General features: G+C 43.5%; 1 protein-coding gene across 3 annotated transcripts in view; it reads right to left on the reverse strand.

The window, feature by feature from the left end:
• Positions 1 to 9,104: 9,104 nt before the first annotated feature.
• LOC143934252 (nicotinamide N-methyltransferase-like) overlaps positions 9,105 to 25,877 on the reverse strand; it is an 85,499-nt gene continuing 68,726 nt past the window's right edge. For all 3 annotated transcript variants that reach the window (XM_077457703.1, XM_077457704.1, XM_077457705.1), the window contains exons 2-4: positions 22,775 to 22,945; positions 17,978 to 18,185; positions 9,105 to 9,564 (exon numbers count right to left, since the gene is read on the reverse strand). In XM_077457703.1, coding sequence (XP_077313829.1) covers positions 9,144 to 9,564; positions 17,978 to 18,185; positions 22,775 to 22,945 — 800 coding nt within the window. In that variant the 3' untranslated portion in view covers positions 9,105 to 9,143. The remainder of the gene's footprint in view (positions 9,565 to 17,977; positions 18,186 to 22,774; positions 22,946 to 25,877) is intronic.

A 25,877-nucleotide genomic window follows, 5' to 3' on the forward strand; every position in this document is an offset into this window, starting at 1 on the left:
CTTGCTGCCCTCTTGAGATTGGGGAAATCCTTCAACAGAATAGCTAAAACAAAAACAAATGAGAGGGTGCTCCAGCCTCTGCATTACCATAAAAATGTTTTATTGAGAAGAAAAAAGAATATATCATAGAAAAACACATATGCGAGAGTCAGGGGAGTTGCACACACCAAAAGACTGAAAACAGACAAATATCTATTGTAAAAAATGTATTATTTTATTTAGAATAAATTAAATTGTACAAAGAGTTTAAAATATAAGCTCTGTTCAATACACATAAGGCGGGGTAGCCAAAAATGATGTTGACATTATACATCATAGGGACAATGCATTTCGATCCCTACATTCGTGGTCTTCTTCAGGGTTTTTTAGCATTCTAGAAGATACATCATAGAATGGTTTTTACCATTTTTACATTTTGACATTTACAGCAAGAGAGGAAGACTACTTAATTTATATTATCATGTATAAAACATATGTAGAAGAGCCCGCGCTATGTGTTTTTTTTCTATTTAAAATTTCTAAAGCCACAGTTGGGTTTTAGGGTTAATTATACCAAATTATGGTTTCAGTACCAGTCTAGCTGGATTGCACTGGGTTCTGCTTGGCCACAGGTGTCGCTGTCACCACCGGCAAGTGTGAGAATGCAGTTTGGTTGGGTGTATTGAGTGCCATTCTTTCTTGCAACCAGCCCAGTGGGTGTGTCATCTTGCTGTGCATTCTGGGAGAGGGTACTTAAGGTACTGACATCACGTGCGTCTGGTTTTTGGTTCAGAAGATCTTTCTATCTGCTTAGTCCTGGTCCTCCTGACCAGCCCCCATGGCCCTCATGGCCTGGGGTGCGGATCCATGCAATTTCAAGTCTCGGGGCTGGCTAGCCCGAGGCAAAGTAAGAGGAGGATTCAAAGGTGGTCCGGTGCCATCTCATCTGTGGAGAGGCCCAGCAACTGGAGAAGCAACCAGGGGAGGACTCTTTGGGAGAAGGCCACGCATAAGGCTGGCTTCTCAGAAGGAGCCTGGAGGCTCAGTTGAAGGACACTAAGTGAAACTAATACTCATAGGGTATCGCCGGACTAGCTGCAAGATACTGGTATCTTATGATAGCTCTCTAAATTTGCCTACATTCCTCAGTTACATTCAAGTCTGTGTCAGAGACTTTGTTCAAGTGTTCTTCATTCAAGTTTGTGGCAGAGACTTTGTTCAAGTGTTCTACATTCAAGTCTGTGGCAAAGACTTTGCTCTATTTAACCACTACAATACAGGGCACTTTCACCACTTTCACCTCCTTCCTTCCCAGCCCAATTTTCAGCTTTCATCGCTCTCGCAATTTCAATGACATTTGCGCGGTCATGCTACACTGTACCCAAATGAAATTTTTAGCATTTTGTTCGCACAAATAGAGCTTTATTTTGGTGGTATTTATTCACGACTCGGTTTTTTATTTTTTGCGATATAAGCACAAAAAAGGCGAAAATTTGGAAAAAAAACTATATTTTATTTTTTCTATTTTTAAAGAAATCCAATAAAATCTAATTTTGTCATAAATTTAAGCCAAATTGTAGTCTGCTACATGTTTTTGTTAAAAAAATTCTGTTAAGTGTATAATTGGTTTGTGTGATCACGGACATATGTACGCAAATGATCATGTACATATGTGTGCAGGTGATCACGTACATATGTGTGCAGATAATCATTGGGACATGTGATTTTAGTGGGACATATGTTTTTTTTATTTGGGGACATGTGAGTTTTGGGGACATGTGTGCTTACACTGTGTGGTGACACTAGACTAGTGATCAATGAGTAAAAAGCTGTAAAAACAGCTCATACCCACTGATCACCAGCCGGCTGCAGCAATCTGCTCTCCTCTCCTCAGCGACGACTTCCGTGTAAGGAGAGGAGAGCCGATTGCCTAGCAACCGGCTGTTTGTTTTGATCACATGACGGCTGTGATTGGACACGACCATCGTGTGATCAGGAGGGCCAATCACAGAGCCCTCCTGCCGATCTGAGATGCGCCGTGTCCGGGGGACACGAGCGCATCGGGATCGTGTCACCTGAACGTCCAGTCAGAAGGAGGCGGCTTCCACCCAGCAGTATATGTACATTGGCCGGGTGGGAAGTGGTTAAACACCCTATCGGCTTCTAGGCCTAGTGAAAGGAGGTCTGTCCGGTAGCTGTGAGAATCCAGTTGTGAACGGTAACTCTCTGGATTTCTATAGTGAGAGATTTCCTTTCTTTTGCAGTTTCAAGAGTACCTGAACTTCCAACCTAACAATCTACCTTTTATTGAGAGACTGTGTTTTGTCTACCTTTTTCAAATAAAAATCACAAAAGTGGATCCAGTGTCAGTTTCTACAATTCTTTGGGCCATCTACCTCGGGAAAACCCCTAGACGTACACGAGGTCAAGAAGGTAACAAAACCAGCAGCTCCTTCAGGGGTCAGTGCTACACATACATTGCTTTGTATCTATGATAGTATATATAGTACTCAAGTACTGGACCTCGCATAACCAGAGATTCAGAGATTTAAAAACAGTTGTATTAAAGTGATCCAGGACCTCCGCATGCCTCCTCAGTGTCCCTCCAGGTGAGTCCCCAATCCGCAGGGCTTGCAAGGAGTCACGTGTTATGACCCCGGAGGGGGGAGTAAGAGTGGGGGCACCTGCAATTTGTAATTTAGGGGGTCAGATTAGGATAAGCAAAGATCATTTTCATAGAGGTGCTAATAGTGGCTCCTGGCTATAAGTCCCACTGAGTGTAATGAATCAACCAATTAGAGTGGCTCTCTATTGTAATGTGTTTAATGTTTAATTAAGTGCTCATTATATATTTATTTTGGAAAGCGGAAACTATTTAAGTTTACCCCTGGGTTGAATAATAAGCCCTGGAAATCAGATGATATATTTATAATATCATGATTAAGGTGATGATGTGTAAGAATTAGGTTTGTAAACCAAAGTAAAAATGATAAGTGAATTGTGGGAGTGGTAAAAGGAAGAAGGGATATGTGCATTTGCTGGAAAGTGAGGGGCTTAAAGCGGAGGTCCACCCTACAATAAAAAATTTGATTAAAATTCTACAAAAAAATATATAAAACAAATGTGAAAAAAAATATTTTTTTACTTACCAGAAAGCCCTGTTGCTAGGCAGTCTTCCTAATCTGCCTCTTCCTATTCCGCGGCGCTGTTCTGTCATTTCCTCCTCTTCGGCGAGCTGCCCCATTGTATTCTGGGACATGTGTGTGTCCCAGAAAACAACAGGGCCATTCACAGAGCGCCGCGCCACTCGCCTATGCGCAGTAGGAAATGGGCAGTAAAGCCGCAAGGCTCCACTGCCTGTTTCCTTTAGTTAGGATGGCGGCGCCGGCACTCGATCTGATGGACGGATCGCCCTCGGAGGGCCGACATCGCAGGCTTGCTTGACAGCTAAGTGCCCTTATTAAAAGTCAGCAGCTACAGTGTTTGTAGTTGCTGACTTTAAAAAAAAAAAAAAGTCTGGAACACCGCTTTAGAAGTGAAGTGCAGTGTGCAGAAACTGGTATAGCATAAACAAGCAAGAAGTGAAACTAATAATAATGCTGTGGGGCTGGTATGAAATTTTTTCCAGGGCTGGTTTTTATTCCCAGTCCGGCCCTGAGGAGGGGTTTAGTGTGGTATTGAAATCCCCCAGCCAAACTGCTTGGATTGTGGGATGTCATGCCATAAATGCAAACCCTTCAATGATTATGGACGTGGAGAAGGGGGGAGGAACATAGAAGACTAATAGAAGGAAAGGGTTCCCCTTACAATCTTGTAGATAGAAAGACATAACGGCCTTGCGGGTCTGTGGAGGCTTTGCAGAGTTCAAAGTGTATAGATTTGGCTATGAGTATGGAGACTCTGCACGCGTGGGGCGTGTGGGTCGAGTGAAATGCCCACCCCATCCATGGGCGACGGAGGGCCATCTGCAGTCTCCCCTCAGCATGAGTTTTAACCAGCACCAATATGTTCGCACGTTGCTTTTTAAGGAAAGTGAAAGCTGCCGAGTAACTTTCTCATGCAGACCTGTCACATTCCAAGTGAGGAATTTTAAAGACACCATGCATCACTTGTTGTGGAATAGCATGCTCCAGCTATACTGAGCCGTCTGACTCTAATGTTCAAATACATAAGGATCCCTTATATCATGTTCAACATAAACAGTAAGCTAGGCATTTTATATAGTACCTGCAACAGTATTACGTTTTGCTGTGTTACCTGTGTTTGGAATACATCATGCACAAATTTACTCAAATATACTACCCACCTCCCCCACCCCGCCCTACACCCCTTCCAACCGGTGTGGGCATCATCCGTAAACAAGTTGAAGAACTCAAACAAGAGAAAAAAAAAGTTACTTGGTAAGTACAAAAAAGGTTAAACAGATGGAGCTGCTGGAGTGCGGAGCAATGTTGGAGCATGCCCCTTCATGAGTGAATGTCACATAGAAATGCTTTACAGCAGCTCCCAGCATCATGATTGTGTTCCCTAGTGCTGAATGTGGGAAAGTCTTGCTGAACTTTGCGGGTAGGACTACTGCGATCCCAAGGCTCCAGCGTCTGGTGCAACATACCGGGTCACATAGGACCCCAGGAAAGAAAAAAAAAATAAGGTTCTTACTTCACTCTCGTAGCAAGAGTAACCATCTCTCAGGCTCTCACCTGCTCCAGCGCTAACAGTGGTTTCTATAATACAGCAGGCCAAGGTGCAGGGTACTCCTGGACAAAAATTAGGAACAGTGAGTGTGTAACTGGGCAGCCAAAACCTGGCGCAAAGGCCGTAATCAGCCATGTAACGATAAAGGGGCAGAGCACACTGCAATGTGTATGGGGAGGTGTGTAATTAAGTGCACCCACAATGGCATCAGGTAATCACCTCTTCAGGGTCCTCAAAAAAGAATGCTCTGCCATCTTGTTCCACCCTGAGGCGGGCTGGAAATAGCATTGCATACTTGATGTGGTGGGTTCACAGCCTTGACGACGGCATTGGATCTCTGCCGAGAAATCCGGGTAGATGGCGACTTTAATATTCCCCAACGGGATATTGCCCTTCTCTCTGGTCATTCTCAGGGTCACGTCTTGAACCTTATAGTTGAGGAGCTTGGCTATGAAGGTGTGAGGGGGGGCACCCTGCGGGGGTGGATTGGCGAGCATGCGGCGCCCCCTCTCCACTGCCAGCATGGGGGGAAAAAGCCTCCCTACCATAAGTGATGATAAGAAGCTGCTCCGGGAACGTGGTGGGGTCTTTACCCTCTGCTCCCTCGGGCTGGCTGATAAATCACAGGTTGCATCTCTTGAGTCTGTTCTCTCTGCTGCTTTGGCTCAGTCCCAAAGCTTGTGCAGGTCCTGCCTGATGAGGGATATGTCCACCTTGACCTCCTCAATTTGGACTGTGAGTGAGGTCCGACAGAACGTGATCGCCTCCAGGAGCCGGTCTGTGTCTCCCGCCGTTTGCTCTCCCTGTCTTCACCACAAGGCCATCTTCCTCTGTCTCCTCTCCCTCCTGTTGGCGGTATTGAGCTAGCTTTGCAGCGGCTGTGGATTTCTGCCCCTTCCACAGAGACCTGTTGCTAGATGTCTCGAGCTATGGGAGAGGTAAGTCAGGATCTGGAGGGTTGTCTACGGGTCACAGGAGTGTGCTAAAGGAGGATTAATGGATGGAGCTCCTCATGAAAGTGTCCTACTCCATGCGGTGCGTTTTTTACTGTTATTTTGGTGCATTTCTGAAATGAAAGGAAACGCACAGGTGTGAATGGAGCCTCATTGTTCTTGTGTTACCACACCAATTTCCTTTTCAGGCCCCATTCACATCTAGCATAGTGGGATCGCACATTTTGTGTCTGCTTTTTTCCTTTGACACGCATTGGGCTGCCTGACAATTTTAATTGGCTGCACTACATGTGGTTAATGGGACATTTCGGCGTTTTATGGGTGGTATGTTTTTTACTGTGTGTTTTGCAGCATTTTCCCCTAATTTTTTCACATGGCAAAATGTGTATTTGCTTCTGTGTTTGGTGTGTCAATAACAATTAATGGCACTGAAAGCGCAAATAGTAATTTTAGGTATATAAACATGGCCATACACTATGCAGCGGCGGACATATGCGTTTACATTGTGAAAGAACTTTGACCCATGATGACACATCCATCATGGGGTACAGAACAGCCAATTGAGACAATTCAGCACATGGACAATTGGACATACCCCCTACCTTATAAATAGACCTGATCTGGTGGCCATTTTACATTGTGTCTTTTGTCAGTGTAGGGACAGGACGCTGTGTGGAGCAGGGACAGTCAGTTTTATCACTAGCTATTACTATTAGGTCCATAAAGGTCCTTTTAAGGACTGGTATAGGTGTACAGTATATAGGGTTGTAATACACTTAGAATATACTTTCTTTCAAATATACAAAGTATATTCTGGTGCACTGCTGCTGACTGCTGTGCTGCTCAGTGCTCTCTATCTCGGTGCTGGTGTCAGTGCTCTCACGGTGCTGGTGTCAGTGCTCTTTATCTCAGTGCTGGTGTGGTGTCAGTGCTCTCTATCTCGGTGCTGGTGTCAGTACTTTCTATCTCTGTGCTGGTGTCAGTGCTCTCACGGTGCTGGTGTCAGTGCTCTCTATTACGGTGCCAGTGTCAGTGCTCTCTATCTCTGTGCTGGTGTCAGTGCTCTCTCTCTCTAACTCGGTGCTGGTGTCAGTGCTCTCACGGTGCTGGTGTCAGTGCTCTCTATCAGGGTGCTGATGTCAGTGCTCTCCATCTCGGTGCTGGTGTCAGTGCTCTCCATCTCGGTGCTGGTGTCAGTGCTCTCTATCACGGTGCTGGTGTCAGTGCTCTCTATCTCGGTGCTGGTGTCAGTGCTCAGTCTCTATTGCGGTGCTGATTTCAGACAGTGAGGGAGATAGCAGCAGAGAAGCCAATCAGCAGGCAGTGCCAGCACCATGGATGAGGATCAGCACTGGACCGGCACCTCCGGACCACCGCAGTGGAGCCCTGCATAGGTGGGGGTAAGGGCCAGGCAGAGGGAGGGGCTCAAGCACAGGTTGTCACACTGGGACACTGGCACAGGACTGCACTGCCCTGACTGTGGCACTGATCATCTCCTGCACCCCCTTTATAGCCTGCCCTAACCTTGCCTCTCCTCCATGGCCCTCATGCGCTCCTGAATTGTCAAAATTTCACAGATAAAAGAAGAATACTTGCCGTTGTTGATCCCAGATTCACTTAATACTTTTCTTATGTCAGTGTCCATGTTGTGGGAATATGTGTGCACAGCTAGTAAGTATTTTGTGGCTGAAAATATGACCTGCAGGTTTTTAAGGTTTGCCTGCCATTAAAGTCAATGGGGTCCGCCGGGAACCTTGCGGTTCGCAAACTTTTGGCCGCGCTTGCGGTTCACGTCTGCGAAACGTCCCGCCGGAAGTTCGTCCATCACTAGTCAACTACATCCTGTGTCATGACCTAAAGTCTGATGAGAAAGAAAGAAACATCTGGAAACGTGGATTAGGACAAGAATGTATAAAGGGGGCACAATATATGCCCACTTACTTGAGATTGTGGCTACTCCGTCCCATTATTTCATATATTTATTTTGGGATTACAGCATTCAGACCAGCAGGTGATTTGGGTGCTGTCTTGTACTCAATTTTTCAAGTTGATATAATTTAATTCCCTTAGTACCATAGATGCTCAAATGACCTTTAAAAAAAAATAATAATGCTGTAATTACCTTTTAGTAGTAATTCGTTTCCTGACTTCCGGGCTCTCCTCCCGTGGGAGTAGGCGTGTTTATCGCCTTTCCCCGGCCTCGCAAAGCCCCCCCAGGAATCAGCGGGGAACGGCGTCATGCCGAAATCTCGTGAACCAAGACGCCGGTCACGTGATGAGGGCGTGTCAGAAAAAGCCATTTTAGAAGTGGGCAGGTGTAGTGTCATATTTTGCTCCCCATCATAGAATGCTCCGGAATTTCTGGCCGCAACGTCACTTCCGGAGCATTCTATGATGGGGAGCAAAATATGACACTACACAGGCAAGTATTTATTTGGGTGCCATCACAACAGGGCGGAAACTTCCGCCGCCACCGCCCGTTGTGATGGCAACCAGAAATCTTATGGTGCTGCTCGCTGGTGTCAATGAGCATGCACAGGATCGAGCGGTGAATGCTGGGAGCACAGCATTCACCGCATCCCAGAACTAAATGCTTGTGGGCTTTAAATGCCCAAAAGCAAAATGGAAACAGCCGGGAGGAAGTTTTATAACTTACATTTGCGCAAGGAATCGGCAAGCCGGGAAGAATAAAACTATAAGTAGTGAGTTCTAGAATTACATGACAAACGAATTACAATGACACAGGAAAAAAAAAACGATAGGTCAGCGGAATCCCGCTTTAAGGTATTTTCAGGACCAGGTTAGCGGACCAATGGGAAGTGAGGGAATCTTCTGGAAAACTTGGGAGAGTTTATTTAAGGGCTGGGGAGATAGAGTTCTCCTTCTTTCCTGGTGGCAAGACAGGAAGAAGAAAGCTCCCTTCCTCCCACCCCAGTTGTGAGCTCTATATGTGGTTGGGTCACCCTGGCATCCGGGGAGGACTGTTTATTTTCTATGTAAAAATATATGTGGTACTGCTACTAGAGTTCCAAAAAACTGAGCAGCAAGAATTGAGGTTTATTTGAATTCATGATGTCATTTGGTTGATAATAAGAGTATTGAAGGATAATTTATGTGAAAAAACAAAGTGCTGCAGCCATTTTATTTGCCAAAACATTTTGTATCTTGAATCATTTTATATATTGTATCTGGGGAAATAAGCGTTTTTGGGAGGGGTGTAAAAAAAAAAAAGTACATGAATGCTATATCGCTGCATAGGAGAGCTGGAATTTTGAAAAAAAAATGTCCATTAGGTGACCTTAATAGTCACTGAATTAACTTAAAAAAACAGTCCCGGTATCATAAATCAAACCCACCAATTTAAATCTGCTTCTGCCTGTAATCTGCTAATGAATGTTAATGAAACAACTACAACTAAATATTACTAAAGATCTGGCTTGGTCTACCATAAAGGCGACATAAAAAAGGACATTGCCGTTACTCCTGCCACTTTTCTTTTATTTTCTCTCTATGGCTTCACTGTTTGCGGGCTAGAAGACAGAAAACAATCTTACAATCAAACAGCTCTTCTGGATAATTTAAGTCAGAAAACGTTGTAAACTCCTGAATCTCACATCCGCTCTCAGCCACCACCTCTCGCACAATGTTTTCATCAAGTGTCAGAATGGGCAACTTTGTCTCGCCGACCGTGTAATATGAGGTCCTTAAGTAATCGGTGATAACTAGATGACCCCCGGGTCTGATCAGAGATACAACATTCTTTAGGACAGTTTTAAAATCTTCAACTTTCTTGCAAACACAGGAGAGACACGAGGCAACGATCACACAGTCTGCCAGAGGAAGGGAATTTGGCTCTAAGGGATTGGATTTGGTGATATCACACTTCATGAGCGAGACTTTCCTGCGTATCTTCTCTGCCTTCTTCTCCTCTGTGGACCTAGAATTGAGAATATCAAAATCATTACAGGTATTCAAAAAAAATGGCCATGCTAACACTTTTTAATTTTATCAATGTAACTAGATACAATAGAAATTCCGTTTTATAAAGACAGATTTGTGCACTAAATCCAACACCGATAATGGGAAAGCATTGTGAATTATAGTAACAACATAGGTTCATAAATGTCACTCCAGAAATATCCCACTGACCACCACTGGGCCAGTTAATGGCTGTGAACCGAACCATCATTGGACAGCTCAGTTCAGACACAATTTACCGATATGAGTAGCTCTGTATCTTGATCAATCACATGGTATAGAGCTGCTTGGATCTGAACTGTACACTGAACCAGGGCTCGAGTCCTGTAGGAACGAATGGGAACGGCGTTCCTGTACATTTTCCACAACAGGAATGCCATTCCCATTAGCAGTCGGGTCCTGCAGGACTGACCTTTGAAGTATGCAAGTTGTGTTGCAGGCGCTACACCACCAGCAGCCGCCGACACAGCTTGTAATAATAAGTGCCTCACACTGATTGAGGCTGAGCAGAGGCTTGAAGCAGAGCCTCTGCAAAGGATAAAGACGCAGCTGCAGTAGGCTGCCTGTAGTCCTCCTGTAGCTTCCCCTGAAATGATTCACAGCAGCTCTGTGTGGCTCGTTGCGGGGGGAAGTGACATCATGGGTCAAAGTGCAGCAGGAGCCGTGCGAAGCTGCTCTGTGAAGTGCAAGGAACAGGTAGCCTACTACCTTACACAACCCGGCCAACTCATTAGTGAGGCGCTCAAGCAGCAGTTACAGCCAGGGGAAAGAAAGTATCAAAATTAATGGGGGAGAACTTACATTTATTAATTTTAATTAAAATATTTAATGTAAATGGCATAGACGAAAATGAGAGAGTCACTAAAAAAAAAAAAGGAGTGAATTTCAAAAATTGGTGTTCAAGATGCATGCAGAAAGCAAAACCTATATATCTGGGTAATACTACATTATTAAGACATTATTTGATTACCATTTTGGCTTCAAAAGTTTTTGCCATCTTTTAGATTTACTGCAGAACCCAATGTGTGTTTCCATTGTTCCACCCACTCTTTCAGTAAAAAATAAAAATAAAAAAATAAAATTCTTAAGGTTTTTATTATTTGTACAGAAATGAGCAAACGAAAGGGCGTTATAGATTTCTTCTCAAAGGCTTCCAGTAAAAAAAAATCACATACTGAGTCTGCAAGCTTCTCATCTCAGTGTGAGCCTCTGCTTCAGCAGGATGACCCAGTGTCCTCTGCAGAAACTACACCAGCCCGTAAATCAGCTGTAGTTGACTTAGTTATTGAAGATACAGCTGCTGATGTTACTGAGAGAATTCTTCTACCAGAATGTTGGGACCAGAATCAGTGGCTAGAATTTAAAAAAAAAAGGTACCCTTGGTTGTTTGTAGAAAATGGCCTTTTAGGGTGCAATGTGTGTTCTGAGGTTAAACACTGTGGAGTGTCTGTTTCACAGGGTGTAGTGCGGTCTTATCCTGAAGGGCAAATAATAGATTGCATCGCCAGTAAAATGAGGAAAAAGCTTTGCAAAGAAAGTGTTTAACAGGCTTCAAAATTCCTGTATATATTGATGAATCTATTACAGTTTCTTCACATTCAGTGTTAATTGTTTATATTTGTGCATTTGTTAAAGTGGTTGTAAATGTAAACTCAAAAAGTTGTAAATGTAAACTAAAAAAAAACTGCAAGACAAAGGCATAATGAGCTAGCATGCATAGCATACTAGCTCATTATGAAGTATTCACCTTAGAGTGAAGCCCCCGCTGCGGTTTCCGTACACCGCTCCGGCTGGCAACATCACTCCCAGAGTTATTACCAGATTTTTTAATACATGTGAAATTCATTTTGTAATAAATGTGAAAATATATTTTAACAATACTACACCATGGAGGACCTTCCTTTTTTCTTTTCTCTGTGATATCGTGGTGTTTGGAGACATTTCCATTAGGACAAGAGATCCTGGAGATCGGGAACCAGCACAGTGACCCTCTGGACGTTTGAGAAGGATCCTGAGCCACAGCCTGAATGGTTTTTGATGCACTACTAGACCCTACTAGACCATCGGGGGTCTTTATGTGAGGTAAGGGGCTGGCACAATTCGGGGAGGATTGTATCAAGCAATAGTGGTTACTCTACATTCCAAAGTGGACTGCTGAATTCACTTTTTGATGGACTCCCATACCTGTTAAGACCCCCCCCCCCCCCCCACTTTCATTTGTCTTCATAGGAAAAGAGTGATATTATTGCACAACTATTTGGAGACAGAACTCTGTTTTCTTTCTATTTGAACTCTATGATTTGTCTTTTTAGAAAAAGAGTGATATTATTGCAAGATTATTTGGAGTCAGTACTTTGGTTTCTATTTATTTTTTCTATTTGATATTTATGATCCTTGTTTCTGGATGATATGCCAATCTTTGCACAAGGCACTGCACTTTACTTATAGTGCATTTTTAGATCAATAGTTCACTATTTATTGCTGCTTTATTGGACTATTCATATATATATATATATATATATATATATATATATATATATATATATATATATATATATATATATATATATATATATATATATATATATATATGTAGCACTGACCCCCAAAAGAGCTGCTGGTTTTATTGGGCTTACTGTTACCTTCTTGACCTCGCCTCTGTCTAGGGTTTTCCATGGTAGATGGCCCAAAGAATTGCATAAACGGACACTGGATCTTCTTTTGGGTTATTTATTTGAAATAGGAACAAGATCTCTCAGTTTAGGGTAGAGGGTTAGGAGAAAGTTCAGGTACTTTTGAACTTCAAAAATGGAAAGTCTCTTATAGAAGAAATCCAAAGAATAACTGTTTCACAGCTGGATTCTCACAACCTCCGGATAGACCTCCTCTCACTAGGCCTAGCAGCAGGCAGGGTGCTAAGTAAAGTAAAGTCTCTGCCACAGACTTGGATATGAAATACTTGAGAAAAGTCTCTGCCACAGACTTGAGCGTAACCAAGGGACATAGACAAATTTAGAGAACTATCATACGGTACCAGTATCTCTCAGCTGGTCTGGTGATACCGTATGAGTGTGGATCCATGAAGTGTCCTTCAACTGAGCCTCCAGGCTCCTTCAGAGAAGCCAGTCTTGTGCATGGCCTTCTCCCGAAGAGTCCTCCCTTGGATGCTTCTCCAATTGCTGGGCCTCTCTTTAGATGAGACGGCACCGGACCACCTTTGAATCCTCGGGCCTCGATATCCATTCAGGCCTGTCCCTGCAGTTACTTCTCCTTGGGCTATCCAGCCCCGAGACTTGGAATTGCATGTATCTGCACCCCAGGCCAGAAAGGCCCATGGGGGCTGATCAGGAGGACAGACAGAGAATATCTTCTGGACCGGAACCCCTGAAGCATGTGATGTCAGTACCTTAAATACCACCTCCCAGAGTGCACAGCAGAAGAACAATTGCACTGGGCTGATTTCGAGAAAAACGTGGCACTCAATACACCCAGCTAAACTGCGTTCTACCACTTGCCGGCAGTGACAGCGACACCTGCGTCCAAGGAGATCTTAGTACAATCCAGCCAGACTGGTACTCAAACCATAATTTTTCAAAATTAGCCCTAAAACCGAACTGTGGTTTCAGGAATATTAATTTTCAAAAACATATAGCGCATGGTCGTCAGGAACCGCCGCTATATATATATATATATATATATATATATATATATATATATATATATATATATATATAATTATTTTTTTTTTTTTTTTTGATTGTTTATGTTCTGTGGATTTTATTTTTCCAATATTGCACTTTATATTTCATCTACATTGCACCTTATTCTAATTGGATTTTTTTTCTCCTCACATCAGTATTTATTGCATTTATATTTATATTGATTTAGATCACGTGTTGTGGGATTATTAATATTTTTTGAACTTACTTATCACTGTTTATGGATACGTATATCCCTTGTTGATGATTAGTATGCCCCAAGTGTCACCAATCTCCATATGGCACAATGGGAGGATGATTTTATCTATAAAAATAAACCGAATCAACTAATTCTTTACCAGTGTTACATCGATGATATCTTTTTAATCTGGAAGGGAGATGAGGAGAGTCTTACACGATTTGGCCAAACTTAAGAAAGAAATGAGAAGAACATTAAATTATCTTGGGAAATAGATGAATCAAGAATTAATTTCCAAGATCTTGAAATCTGGCATGAGGATAAAAGAATTAAGACTAAAACGTTTTTCAAAGCAGTTGATAGAAATAGCTATTTGTCTATAGACAGCTGCCATCATTCATCTTGGCTAATGAACGTTTCAAAAGGAAAACTGGTCAGACTACTCCTCTCTGCCAATCCCTCCACTGGCTTCCGCTCAGCCAAAGAATTAAATTCAAAATACTAACAACTACATACAAAGCCATCCACAACTCTGCCCCCAGCTACATCACTAGCCTAGTCTCTAAATGCCAACCTACTCGTTCTCTTCGTTCCTCTCAAGACCTCCTGCTCTCTAGCTCCCTCATCACCTCCTCCCATACTCGCCTCTAGGACTTTTCCAAAGCCTCTCCAATCCTATGGAATGCCCTACCCCAATCTGTCCGCCTATCTCCTACTTTATTAGCTTTTAGACAATCCCTGAAAACACTTCTCTTCAAAGAAGCCTACCCTACCCACACCTAACAACTGTATTTTCATTTTCTCCATCAGCTCATCCCCCCACAGTTATTACCTTTTTGTTTCAACTTGACCCTCCCTTCTAGATTGTAAGCTCTAATGAGCAGGGCCCTCTGATCCCTCCTGTATTGATTTGTATTGTAAGTGTACGGTCTGCCCTCATATTGTAAAGCGCTGCGCAAACTGTTGGCGCTATATAAATCCTGAATAATAATAATAATAATGCCTCTGTATAGGCTTACCTGTAGTAAAAAATGGATTTTAAGGGTTTACAACCACTTTAATGGAAATGACCCAGTCACTTTCTTTCTCCATTTGCTTGATTTGCCTAAAGCAGATGAACAGTCTATTGAGGTCACTCTTCTAGCTCATCTTTCTAAACATGGGTTCAGTAATGACTTTATTGCTCAAAACTTGATTGGGGTTTGTAGTGGTGGTGCAAGTGTAATGCTTGGAAGAAAGTTGGGTGTTCTGAAATGAAAATATCCACAGCTTTGGAAATTACACTGCTTGTGTCATAGGCTTGAATTGTGCATTTCAGATTCTATTTCTGGTCTTCATCACGTAACATAATTTTTTGAGAAGTATGCGGTGTATTATCAGTCACCAAAAAAACTGTCAGAGCTCTCTGAATGTGCAAAAGAATTAGAAGTACAATTTCTTAAAATTGGAAATGTTTTTTCAGTTAGGTGGTTTGTTTTAAGCCATAGAGCTATACGAGCAGTTTGGGAGTCATATCCTGCACTGTACAGTCACTTCATGAAAGCAAGCTTAAGTGCAGCTGATAACAGTAAGCAGAAATACCTATTTAGTGGCCTTAACAAGGTCATGACGTCAAAAAATTATTTGTTAAACCTTGTTGGGTTTGCAGACGCTATTTAGAAAATGGGACTGTTATCTGAAGCCCTTCAAAGAGATGACATTGCTCTTCCATGAGCCTACCAGGTGATTAATTGGTCAGTTTGTACAATTGAAAAAAATGAAAGATATAGGTTGGACTCTTTTTTTCAGCCTCACCTACTATATAACAATGCCTGGCAAACATCTGAAATAAGTAATGGAATGTCTGGATGAAGGGAATTTCATTGGGTGTAACCATCAATACAGAGAGTACAAAAGGCCAAGGGAGGATAAATCTCCCTCGAATTTATCAATGTTAGGTGGTGGATAATTTATGCTCCAGGCTCTATGTTTTAACTGCGAGCAACAGAGACGTGCAGCTTCATCACACTCAACTCGAAAATATTTTTTATAAGAGGTCTAATTAATCTGGAAAAAGCATACACACATACATATATATTAGTATAAAGTAAACATAGAAGGGAAAAGTGACGTCAGAAAAATAGATCAATCGGTGCTTCAAGTCTGGTTCATTTTTTTAAATGTAATTTAATTTAATCTAATGGATGCATGTAGAGCGGAGCTACGTTGAGTGACATCACCCACACAAGCCTGTCCGCTCGCAGCCATTGTTTGCAGCTGGAGCCAGTGATGCTAACAAACAAATGCACTGTCATCCTTACCGCATACACACAATTGGATTTTCCGACAGGAAATGTTGGAAGCGAACTTGTTGGCGGAAAGTTCGACCGTGTGTATGCTCCATCGAATATTTGTTGTTGGACTTTCCGCCAACAAATGTTGGCTAGCATGCTCTCAAATTTTCCGCCAACAAATGTGTGTTTTTTGACTTTCTGATCCTGTGTACACAAGTCTGTCGGACAAAAGTCCAAAGTACAATCAGGCATGCTCGGAATTAAGGACGATCCGGAAGCGCTCGGTCTTGTAAAACTAGCGTTCGTAATAGAGATATCACGTACGTCTTGTATGTCACTATGTTTCTTATTGTTGATCAACATGTGTGTGACCATGTGTATGCAAGACCAGTTGGAGCCAACACCCTTCGAACAAAATTCCATGGTTTTGTTGTCGGAAAGTCTGATCGTGTGTACGAGGCTTTAGTGTTGGGTATGACACAGAATTATGTAGGTATTATACTATTGTAGGCTGAATAAATGTTTAGAGATTTTATGTGGCTTTTTCATGTATGGCGATGGAGTTTTCTGAAGCACTGGTGTAACCCGTTACATGCTAGAGAGGATGAACTACCCATTGATTGATAGTAGTATGGATTGCTGGGAGAATAGCTGATTACAGCAGCATTGTATAATAAGAATGACCCATTTAATGCTAAGATTTGTGAGTGAGTACTCAAAATCTTATGGTGGATCAAATCACACTTGGTGTGGATTTGATCCTCAGAGGAAAAAAATTACTCAGGGCTTGACCACGCAGCAACCTACATCGTCATCTTTCCTGCTTGCCTTACCTGGGAACACCACAGGAGCGGTGAGAGGTAGTCAGAAGATATCGACTTGTGATACATTGTTGTTACATGCTCTTTATTTTGAATTACATTGTAAGCGTGCAAACTTAAAGCGGAGGTCATCCCTAATTAACAGTACTAGGTCTATGTGATCCCCCTTCCCTAATCGCTAGGTAACCCCCTTACCTTTCTGCTGTCGTCTTCTGTTTTCTTCTTATTTTAAAATTTCTGCCTCTGGAGTTTGCGGAAAGGGGCGGAGCCGCTGCGGAAATGGGCAGGGCTTCAGTGGCAGGTCACTTCTTCCTGTCTGCCGCAGGGGCTCCTGGGATCGTTTTTTTTCCCCAGGAGTCTGTGCGGCGCCCAGGCTGAGTTGTTGTGTTCGCTCGAGCGGATTGATCTGCGCATGCGCGAGATCGCAGCTCATAGAGGTGGTGCATGATGGGAGTTTAGAGGACTGTGCCCCGGAAGACCATGCCTGTGGGCTTCACATGCCCACAGGCAAAATGGAAAACGCCTGCAGACGTTTTCCTAGGCAGTTTTGAAGAATGAAAAAGACTTGGAAAAGAATCGGACAGCACATAGAAGTATGTGAAATATTTAGTAAACTTAATTTAAAACATGATTGCGGGGAAAAAAAAAAACGGCGGTGGAATCCCGCTTTAAGGAAACCTATAATAAATATCTTTTAGTACTGGATTACACTATGTGTATCTTTGTTCTCTGCTTGTGATGAGCAAACATCTAGATCAGGGATATGCAATAAGTGGACCTCCAGCTGTTGCAAAACTACAAGTCCCATCATGCCTCTGCCTCTGGGTGTCATGCTTGTGGCTGTCTGTCTTGCTATGCCTCATGGGACTTGTAGTTCTGCAACAGCTGGAGGTCCGCTAATTGCATATCCCTGATCTAGATGGATTACATGCAGAGAGCTGACAACACCCATTGCAAGTCAAGTGTAATCAAGACATCATCCATTGACAGATAGGCATATAACCCAGTATTATCTGGTAAGTGTATTTCCCAGGGGGATTGTGACACGTGCACGTGTGGAGGAGGTGATTGTTTTGAGTTATTATCTGCAACGTTTTTTTGTGATGGACAATCCTACATTTACATCTGCCTCAATTTATATATAAAGTGGACTTCATATTTAACTATTTTAGTGAACTTTTAACAAATCCTAAACCGTTTAGCTTATTTTAGCGCTGATAATGTTATGGTATTTGTTGCTGTGACATATTTCTACTTCAGGATTCATTAATATTTCCCAAACAAGTTACAAATCATGAAAACGTAGTCCACGTATGCTTAAATACTGCTGCCTCAGCTGGTAAAATGTATGTAAGCACAACAATAGATGTTTAGTACATACCTGTGGTTTTCAATTTTACAGATATATTTTATATATCGGGACCAATCATAGGCCTCACTATCACCTTTTAGCCATTTTTCTACTTCCCGCAGGTTGCCTTCAGAATAATCAGTAAGGTATATCTGCTTGAAATTTTCACAGGCGGACAGAATATTATAAATGGAGGGACCAGAACCAATATCTATAAGACTATTGCCTTCCACACGACCTAAAAAAAAAAAAGAAATATGTTCACAGTTTTAAAGGGCATGTAAACTTAACTTATCTTATTTGGTCAATTTTGGTCTGCTAAATGTACCAATAAAGGTTAAGTTCACCTTTCTGAACATGTTAGGGTGTAACATGTAACATGTTCAGCAACTCGCCCCCCCCCCCCCCCCCCATTGTGACAGTGGATTCTCCCTGCACCTGCTTTCACAATTTGAAAACAGCACATCAATTACGGGGCTCCACCCACAAGGCCGTGTCATTCATTCAAAGTGTTCTGTGAATGACTGAACAACAAGTTCCATCTTGCATTGCAGCAGGTGGCTTGTAATTCCCAATGAACTGCAAGGGTGCTGATGAGCATTCTCCTATGTAATTGTTCTTCTGCTCTCCATTAACTGTCTATCCAAATGGGAGGTATGGGCAGACAGCTTTACTGAAAATCTGCTGGAGATTGGCATTACATCCACAATCTGCTGATTGCAGGTGCCCTGCTATGCAGGCTCTTAAGAAAAAAATAAAATAAATGTACAATGTATGTGTAGCGGGGTCCCAGGTCTCCTTTGGTCTGATGAGAACCTCTAGGGCAAGGGATAGCCGACATCCTTCTGTATGTGGTGGGTTGTGAGGCATAGTGGGTGTAAGATGGTTAAAGTTTTTGGGTGCCTGACACTTCTTGGATGCAAAAGAGGTTTTATTTCTCTTAACAGTCCTTTTTGTATTTTTGGGGGAGAGAGGGTTGGGGCCAGGACACCCTTAGGTAGTTGAAAGATTATTTGGCAGACTTTGAGATTTCAATAGGAGGACAGTCATGCAGGAAAAGTCATCCAGCAAGACACATCTGCATGTGCAGGAATGCTGTCTCCTATGGCAACAGTCTATAACAGTTCCAAACACAAGACTTAACAGTTCCTTCGCTTTCACTACAATCACTCCTTATAGTTCTCCAATATACTGAGCTCCCTGTTTCTCACTACACCCACTCATTCACTATCACAGAATCCCTTGAGCTCCTGGTATCTTCCTCAAGCGTCACCCCCCGCTTCTCGGCTGGGTCCCTAGCTTGGCACTCTAGATACTTCTCAAGTTTCACCCACCCTGGCCTGCTTGGTCCCTGGCTTGACACACAAGGCAGCTCTGCAAGTGTCACCTCCTCTGGCTGGGTCCCTGGCTTGATTCCCACTGAAGTTTCCTGATTCTTCACCATCCCCAGTTGGTGAGAATTCTGCTCCGGTACTTGCTTCAGTTACTCACTGTGGTCTATGGTAATAAAGCGGATAGTCCCTTCCTGGCAACAGCTTACCCTCTACCTCTGATCTCCGGCCGGCAGAACCATCACTTCTGGTTGGACTGCAAGCCCAACCCTGTGCTGCTCTCCTGCTTCTGGATAGGCCCTCAGACAGCCTAGCAGTCAGATGTGCCAGGGATAGGCCCAAACTCTGGCCTAACAGCCTTGGCAATATGACACACGTCCACCAAGACAGCCGTCCAGGTGTCACAGAACACAGATCACCTGACCTCACCTGACCTCACCCGAATATATAGGCTCTCCCAGCAGGCCAAGGGATTCAAGAAAACCCCTGCCCATTGGCTGAGATACCCCATATGCCCGTAACTTGACCTTGGGTTGCCCTTCTCGTATCTAGTACCACCAAGTACCCGGCCACCTAGTGGTAGAAGAGAAAAGTGCAAAGTAGCAATCAACCAGGATAACTGCCAGGAGGCAAGTAAATTTCTGAGGAGCAACCCTGCCTAAACCCCAGGGTGCCACAGCTGTATGTATGTATATGTGTGTATGTATATGTATGTCAGCTGATAACTTTCTGTGCTCTCTGCCTCATCTTTATTCTTATAATTTTGGACAAAGAAGAAACATGCTATAAAAATGGCCTTGTGTAACTTCCTGTGCACTTAGTGTAGGCAGGTATATTGCAAGACAGCTCTCAAATGTTCCACTCACCTTCTCGCAATTTGCGAGTGGAAAATTAGGGCTGGCAAGGAGCTGGGCTGCCTGTGAAGGGTTGATCGGGAGCTGTTCTCTCAGCGATTGCCCCGGGGGAAGAGAGCGTGGAGGAAGAGGAGAGCCACAGGATCACAGAGCGTGGATAGCCTGCTGTAACAGCTTACATTACAATTGCCTCTGCTCTGCTCACCGTCACACACAGCCCTGCCAATCAGTGCCCACAATGGATGCCAATCAGTGCCCACAATGGGCATCACTGATTGGCATGCATTATTGTTTGGCACTGATTGGCATCCATCAGTACAAAACAATACAATACAATGCGCCTATCAGTGCTCATCTGTGCCAACAATCAGTGCCCATCCATGCTGCCTATCAGTGCCCTATCAGTGCCCATCCATGCCCATCTGGGCCGCCTATCCATGCCCATTCATGCCGCCTATCCATGCTAATCTGTGCCAGCTATCAGTGTCCATCCGTGTCGCCCATCAGTGCCACCTATCAGTGCCCATCAGTGCCGCCTATCAGTGCCGCCTATCAGTGCCCATCAATGCCACCTCATCAGTGCCACTTCATTGGTGCCACCTCATCAGTGCCCATCAGTGCTGCCTTATCAGTGCCCGTCAGTGCAGCCCATCAGTGCCCATCAGTGAAGGAGAAAACGTACTTATTTACAAAGTTTTGAAACTGAAACAAAAAAACATATTTTTTTTCCAAAATTTTCGCTTTATTTATTTGTTTAGCAAAAAATAAAAACCGTAGAGGTGATCAAATACCACCAAAAGAAAGCTCTATTTGTGGAAATAAAATGATAAAAATGTCATTTGCATCATTAGCATGACCGTGCAATTGTTATTCAAATTGCGACAGCGCTGAAAGCTCAAAATTGGTCTGGGCAGGAAGGTGTTTAAGTGCCCGGTATTGAAGTGGTTAAAAGACTATATTTTTGGAAGCCAAGTCAAAAACTAAGCTTAAATATACTCCCACCACTATACCAATGCCCCTTATACACGATTGGAAATTCCGCCAGCAAAAGTCCGATGGAGCATACACACGGTCGGAATTTCCAACCAAAAGCTCTCATCCGACTTTTGCTGGCGGAATTTCCAATCGTGTGTAAGGGGTATTGGTATAGCGATGGGAGTATATTTCAGCTTAGTTAGGTGTTGACTTGGCTTCCAAAAATATAGTCTTTTAAAAAAACTTTCCATTGCAAATTTGGGAATGCAACGTAAACACACCTTCACCTTGTTTACTAAGCTAAGTGAACATTCACTTTGTGACAAATATTTAATTATTTTTAGTAAATTATCCCCATTAAATCATCTGTAAGATTTTACCTTTGCACATGGTAGGAAATTAGTCCCTCGGGGCTGCAACGAGTTGCGACTATCTGAAAATATATTTTTTTTAATCAATGCCCACCTACCAATATACACAGTAGTAGACAGAGGCATACACAAAAAGACCATATGAACCCCTCCTCAATCTACGGTTGAAGCTTACATGATACAGTCAAAGGAAATTACTCACTTTTATCTTTACAGCAGCTCAGCAGCTATGCAGCCACTAGTAAAAGTCTGGTGGTTTGCTCAAACTACCATAGCTCAATTCAAGAACAAAATAATTTGGTATCTGAGTAACCAAAAAAAATGGCCATACTAGGGCACTCAATGAAAGGCTTCTGAAAAGTTTGTGACCTGTGGATAGCTCACTATCTTACGGGGATGTATTGACTATTTACCATTCTATAGGAGAACTAATCCCTGGATATCCAAGGGATCCAAGGAGATATCTCCCTGCCCTGAGGTCCTTCCTTTCCCTCCATTCCTTTTGGAAACTTTTCCCACCTCACGTGTATGTCTTCCTTTACCTTTTCTCTACCTTTCTTCCTCTCTTGTCCTAAGTTCTATATCCATCTGTACCCATTAGAACTAATCAAGTTGACAATGACTTGGCAGTTGGATCTAGGGTTGTCACCTTTTCGTCAAGCCAAACCTGAACACTTTAGCAGCCTGGGACACCTTTGGGTGCCCCAATGAGAGTGTTAAAGCGGTGCGCATAGAGTGCCACAGTGGGTGTGTCCGAATTGCTTTTGCTGATATCATCACTCTGCCCCCCCCCCCCCAGTGATGCCAAACCTGCCCCCAGACAGCTGCCCGCAGCTCCCGGATGGCAACAGATTTGTGTGTGACTATCTTGGTTACTTAGGAAGCCACAGCCCGGTCTGAATAATGTGCCTGGGTTTCAGTCTGCCTGAAACCCGAACACATGATTCAAAAACCTGGACTGTCCGGGTGGATCCCAAACAGGTGGTAACCCTGGTTGGATCACCACAATAACAAATTAATGTACCAGTTATATTGATAATCTGAGTAATGTGGGCATAAAGTAAATGACACTTTTGGTTGGGGATTTTATCCTTGGTTAATGCCATGTGTTTTACTGTCTTCATGGTTAATCAATGTTTTGTAAAATGTAAAAACTCAACAATTTGTTGAAACAGAAAAGGTAAGATAAAGTTAAATAGACTTATTAGGACATTTCAAACTAAAATAATGCCTTTATTCCCACCCAGAGCTGAATAGACGCCAGGGGAATATATTGGCATCAACAGTATTACATACCTGATGAAAACACATTTTTCAGAAATGTGAGCAGAAAACTTGACTCTTTTGTCATCTCCTCGCCTTCATCTATTGCATAAAACTTATCTAGGTATTTTCTTGGGTCAAAATTATCGTAAATTGCATGATTTTCTGCCACTGATGAAATCTCCATGGTATCCGTCAACCACCCTGTGTGTACAAAAGTGAAAATGAGTCAATATGTACCATGTATGGGTCTCTGTTGTTTGTGGGTCAGTTTTTTGCAGACAAATACCTTCCAGTGCCAAAAGTGGTAGTAACCAGTAATATTCAGCCTGGGGGTATCAGTACTAGAAAATATGAAAAAAAAATTCCCTGCATGGCTTGATTCTTAACTCTCAAGTTGAAATCCAGATTCACATAAAAACACTATTTAATGGAGTTATGTTGTCATTATAAAATGTACGTTAACCACTTGCCGACCGCCGCACGACGATATACGTCGACAGAATGGCACGGGCAGGCATATGGGCGTATATATACGTCCCTGCCTTCCCGCGGGTGGGGGGCCCGATCGGGCCCCCCCCCCCGGTGCCAGCGGCGGTCGGTATCCGTTCAGGAGCGATCCGGGATGAGGGGGCGGCCATTCGTTCATGGCCACCCCCTCGCGATCGCTCCTGACGAATGGAAGTGAGGTGTGACATCACTTCCTCTCCTGTAATGTAAACACAGGCAGAGGAAGTGATGTAATCTCTCCTCCGTGTCGGTATTTTTCGTTCCGGCACCGAGGAGAGAGGATCGGTGAGTTGCACCAACACGACACTACACAGTAGAACATGCCAGGCACACTCACACCCCCCCTTCACCACCCGATCACCCCCCCCCCAATTACCCCTGCCCCCCCAGTCACAGTGACACCAATTGCATTTTTTTTTTTTGCATTGGTGTCATTTGTGACTGTAATAACTGTTAGGGCAGTTAGGGTTAGCCCCCTTTAGTTCTAAGGTACCCCCCTAACCCCCCCAATAAAGGTTTAACCCCGTGATCACCCCCCGTCACCAGTGTCACTAAGGCTGGGTTCAGATTTCAGCGGTTTATGAGAACGGATGTGATTCGCACCGCACTGCAGTGCAAATCACATCCGATCTCTGTGCGATTCGAGTTCAGCCATACAGATAGTATGACTGAATTTGCGTCGCACCCGCCGCACCCGCCGTAAATTCGCACGGGACCCTTTTTTTGGTCCGCAGCAGAATCGGATCACATGGGTGTTCACACCATGCGATCCGAGTTTACAGATCGCACTGCGATATGCGAACTGATCTGGGGGTGTCATTAACATTTCACTGACACTCCCAGCAGTTCGCATAGGGCAGTGTGAACTGCCGCCGGGAGGCATGCGATGCGGGAACCCGCCGCGGATTCGTGGCATTCCTGCATCGCTCCAGTGTGAACCCAGCCTAATAAGCGATCATTTTTCTGATCGCTGTATTAGTGTCACAGGTGACGCTAGTTAGGCAGGTAGGTATTTAGGTTCGCCGCAGCTTTTTATAGCGCCAGAGACCCCCATATACTACCGCATAAAGCCCCCTGATTGCCCCCTAGTTAACCCTTTCACCAGTGATCACCATATAACTGTTACAGGTGACGCTGGTTGGTTAGTTATTTTTTTATAGTTTCAGGGCACCCGCCATTTATTACCTAATAAAGGTTTAACCCCCTGATCACCCGGCGGGTGATATAAGTTTGAGGGTCAGATAAGGTCTGCTTCGCCCCAGGCAGCGTCAGGTTAGTGCCAGTACCGCTAACACCCACGCACAAAGCATACACCTCCCTTAGTAATATAGTATCTGATCAGATCTATATTAGCGTCGCCAGCAGTTTAGGTTTCCCAAAACGCATTGTTAGCGGGATCAGCCCAGATACCTGCTAGCACCTGCGTTTAGCCCCTCCGCCAAGCCCAGACCAGCCCACCCAAGTGCAGTATCGATCGATCACTGTCACTTACAAAACACAACACGCATAACTGCAGCGTTCGCAGAGTCAGGCCTGATCCCTGCGATCGCTAACAGTTTTTCTTGTAGCGTTTTGATACAGTCGCTGACAGCCTAGGTGCTTTTTTACCTGTGAGTCTCACTAGTGTACCCCTAAATTTAGGGGTGTCTACTTTCCAAAATGGGGTCATTTGGGGGGGGGGGGGTTTGTGCCATCTTGGCATTTTATGGCCTTCAAAACTGTAATAGGTAGTGAGGAGTGAAGTCAAAAATTTACGCCCTTAGAAAGCCTGAAGGCGGTGCTTGGCTTTCGGGGCCCCGTACGCGGCTAGGCTCCCAAAAAGTCCCACATATGTGGTATCCCCGTACTCAGGAGAAGCAGCAGAATTTATTTTGGGGTGTCATTTCACATATGCCCATAGCATGTGTGAGCAATATATCATTTAGTGACAACTTTGTGAAAAAAAAATAAAAAAAAATAAGTTTGTCATTTTCCCGCAACTTGTGCCAAATATAAAATATTCCATGGACTCAACATGCCTCTCAGCAAATAGCTTGGGGTGTCTACTTTCTAAAATGGGGTCATTTGTGGGGGTTTTGTGCCATCTTGGCATTTTATGGCCTTCAAAACTGTAATAGGTAGTGAGAAGTGAAATCAAACATTTACGCCCTTAGAAAGCCTGAAGGCGGTGCTTGGTTTTCGGGGGCCCGTACGCGGCTAGGCTCCCAAAAAGTCCCACATATGTGGTATCCCCGTACTCAGGAGAAGCAGCAGAATTTATTTTGGGGTGTCATTTCACATATGCCCATAGCATGTGTGAGCAATATATCATTTAGTGACAACTTTGTGTAAAAAAAAATAAAACATTTTTTTTGTCATTATTCAATCGCTTGAGGCAAAAAAATAAAATATTCAATGGGCTCAACATGCCACTTATCAATTTCCTTAGGGGGTCTACTTTCCAAAATGGGGTCATTTGGGGGGGTTTTGTACTGCCCTGCCATTTTAGCACCTCAAGAAATGAGATAGGCAGTCGTAAACTAAAAGCTGCGTAAATTCCAGAAAACGTACCTTAGTTTGTAGATGTGACAACTTTTGCGCAAACCAATAAATATACAGTTATTGACTTTTTTTTTACCAAAGACAT

Source organism: Lithobates pipiens, unplaced genomic scaffold (genome assembly GCF_037356315.1).
Source record: "Lithobates pipiens isolate NorthernLeopardFrog02 unplaced genomic scaffold, aLitPip1_a1.2 Scaffold_27, whole genome shotgun sequence".
NCBI classification, from domain to species: domain Eukaryota; kingdom Metazoa; phylum Chordata; class Amphibia; order Anura; family Ranidae; genus Lithobates; species Lithobates pipiens.